This window comes from Gossypium hirsutum, chromosome A07 (assembly GCF_007990345.1).
Source record: "Gossypium hirsutum isolate 1008001.06 chromosome A07, Gossypium_hirsutum_v2.1, whole genome shotgun sequence".
In the NCBI taxonomy this organism is placed as follows: Eukaryota; Viridiplantae; Streptophyta; class Magnoliopsida; order Malvales; family Malvaceae; genus Gossypium; species Gossypium hirsutum.
Genome location: NC_053430.1, coordinates 29,669,216 through 29,670,536, shown reverse-complemented (window position 1 = coordinate 29,670,536; position 1,321 = coordinate 29,669,216). Strand labels below are relative to the sequence as shown.

The 1,321-nt window shown below is 33.2% G+C and overlaps 1 protein-coding gene across 1 annotated transcript; it reads right to left on the bottom strand.

The window, feature by feature from the left end:
• Positions 1-288: 288 nt before the first annotated feature.
• LOC107955831 (uncharacterized) lies at positions 289-777 on the bottom strand. The gene has a single exon (XM_016891622.1). The coding sequence runs from the start codon at positions 775-777 to the stop codon at positions 289-291; it is 489 nt and encodes a 162-aa protein (XP_016747111.1).
• Positions 778-1,321: the final 544 nt, after the last annotated feature.

Sequence of the window (1,321 nt, the reverse complement as noted above, 5' to 3'; positions counted from 1 at the left end):
TATGTGCTAGAGTAACTGATACTCTGTTTTGCTTCATTGATCTCTCAAAGGTGATTGTATGAGGTAGCTAAGGTTCATTAGATTCCTTTTGAATGATAGCAAAATTAATGGATGTTCACAAGGACATGAATTCAACACCAGTTTATCTATTAATTCATTTTCATTAAGGAGACGTCATTGTATCTTGTGGTGACAAGCAATATTGTTTTGGTATACTTAATTATTTCTACTCTTTGTGTAAGATAATCCTAGCTAACAATATTTTCTACTACATGATATGCTGCGTTACTAGTTTACTTCAGCTATGGTTTGTAATACAGGCTTCGACCCTCTACAGCTATCATCATCAACATCAGGTGTGATGATTCCATTTGTGGTTTGTTTACTTTGTATGTTGTGAGATGCAATGTCCTGAGCTGAAACTCCTCCATTTTGAAGCAGCTCTTGCAGTTCTTGCTTACTAATTATCAGCTTAATTCTGACAACATTGGGACTCCTTACTTGGTCATCATTCACTTCTGGATTTGAAAACCTCGCTTTCTTTTTCTTACCCTTTTTGGATGGTGATGGAAGAGGTATAAGGTAATACAACTGCCCTAAAATCAGCTTTGCATCAGGTTGAAGATGGTGGAAGCCTGAAAATGAATCCGACAGTGCATGACCGGAGAAGTTTGATAACACTTGTTCAACTTTGACGGGGGCTTGATATTCAAGGATTTTGCCATCAGGCTCCATAATTCTTATAACTTTCTCTTCAACAACTAAGCAATTCCCCATGGCTTTGTTGCTCACAATAAGACGAAAAAGAAAATATTGTTGAAGTTGAGTGATGAAGAAGAAGAAGTTTCTCTTCAACACTCTCTTCTTCTTCTGTTGCTGCTGTTTCTTTTTCTTTTTCTTCTTTTTCTTCCAATGTGGCAGGTTAACTGGCCACGTCAGCTAGTTAACTTGCCACATCAGCGGTCCTGTTAAGACAGTAACGAAAATTGTTAGTCAGTGACTGTTTTGTCACTTTTTTAAACGTTAGTGATTATTTTGTTATTTTTCAAAAATTAGATGACTGAAATGAAACCTAAGTGACTATTTTGTTAAGTACCCTAAAGTTGAGTGACTGTTGGTATAATTTACCCTTAAAATTTTGCTTTAATTTTTGGTCTTTATTTATATATTCATAAAACATAATTGTACTTCTGTTTATTTTGCTTCTTCTTTTCTTAATATATATATATTAATTTATAACTTGAAGACCATATTTATTATGTTGATTAATTTTTAATTTAATGCTTATTTTCTTTTTTCTTTTTTAAAATATTATTATGTT

What these genes read in the sequence shown, in the direction of transcription:
- LOC107955831 (XM_016891622.1), bottom strand. Translation starts at nt 777, where the DNA reads ATGGGGAATTGCTTAGTTGTTGAAGAGAAAGTTATAAGAATTATGGAG.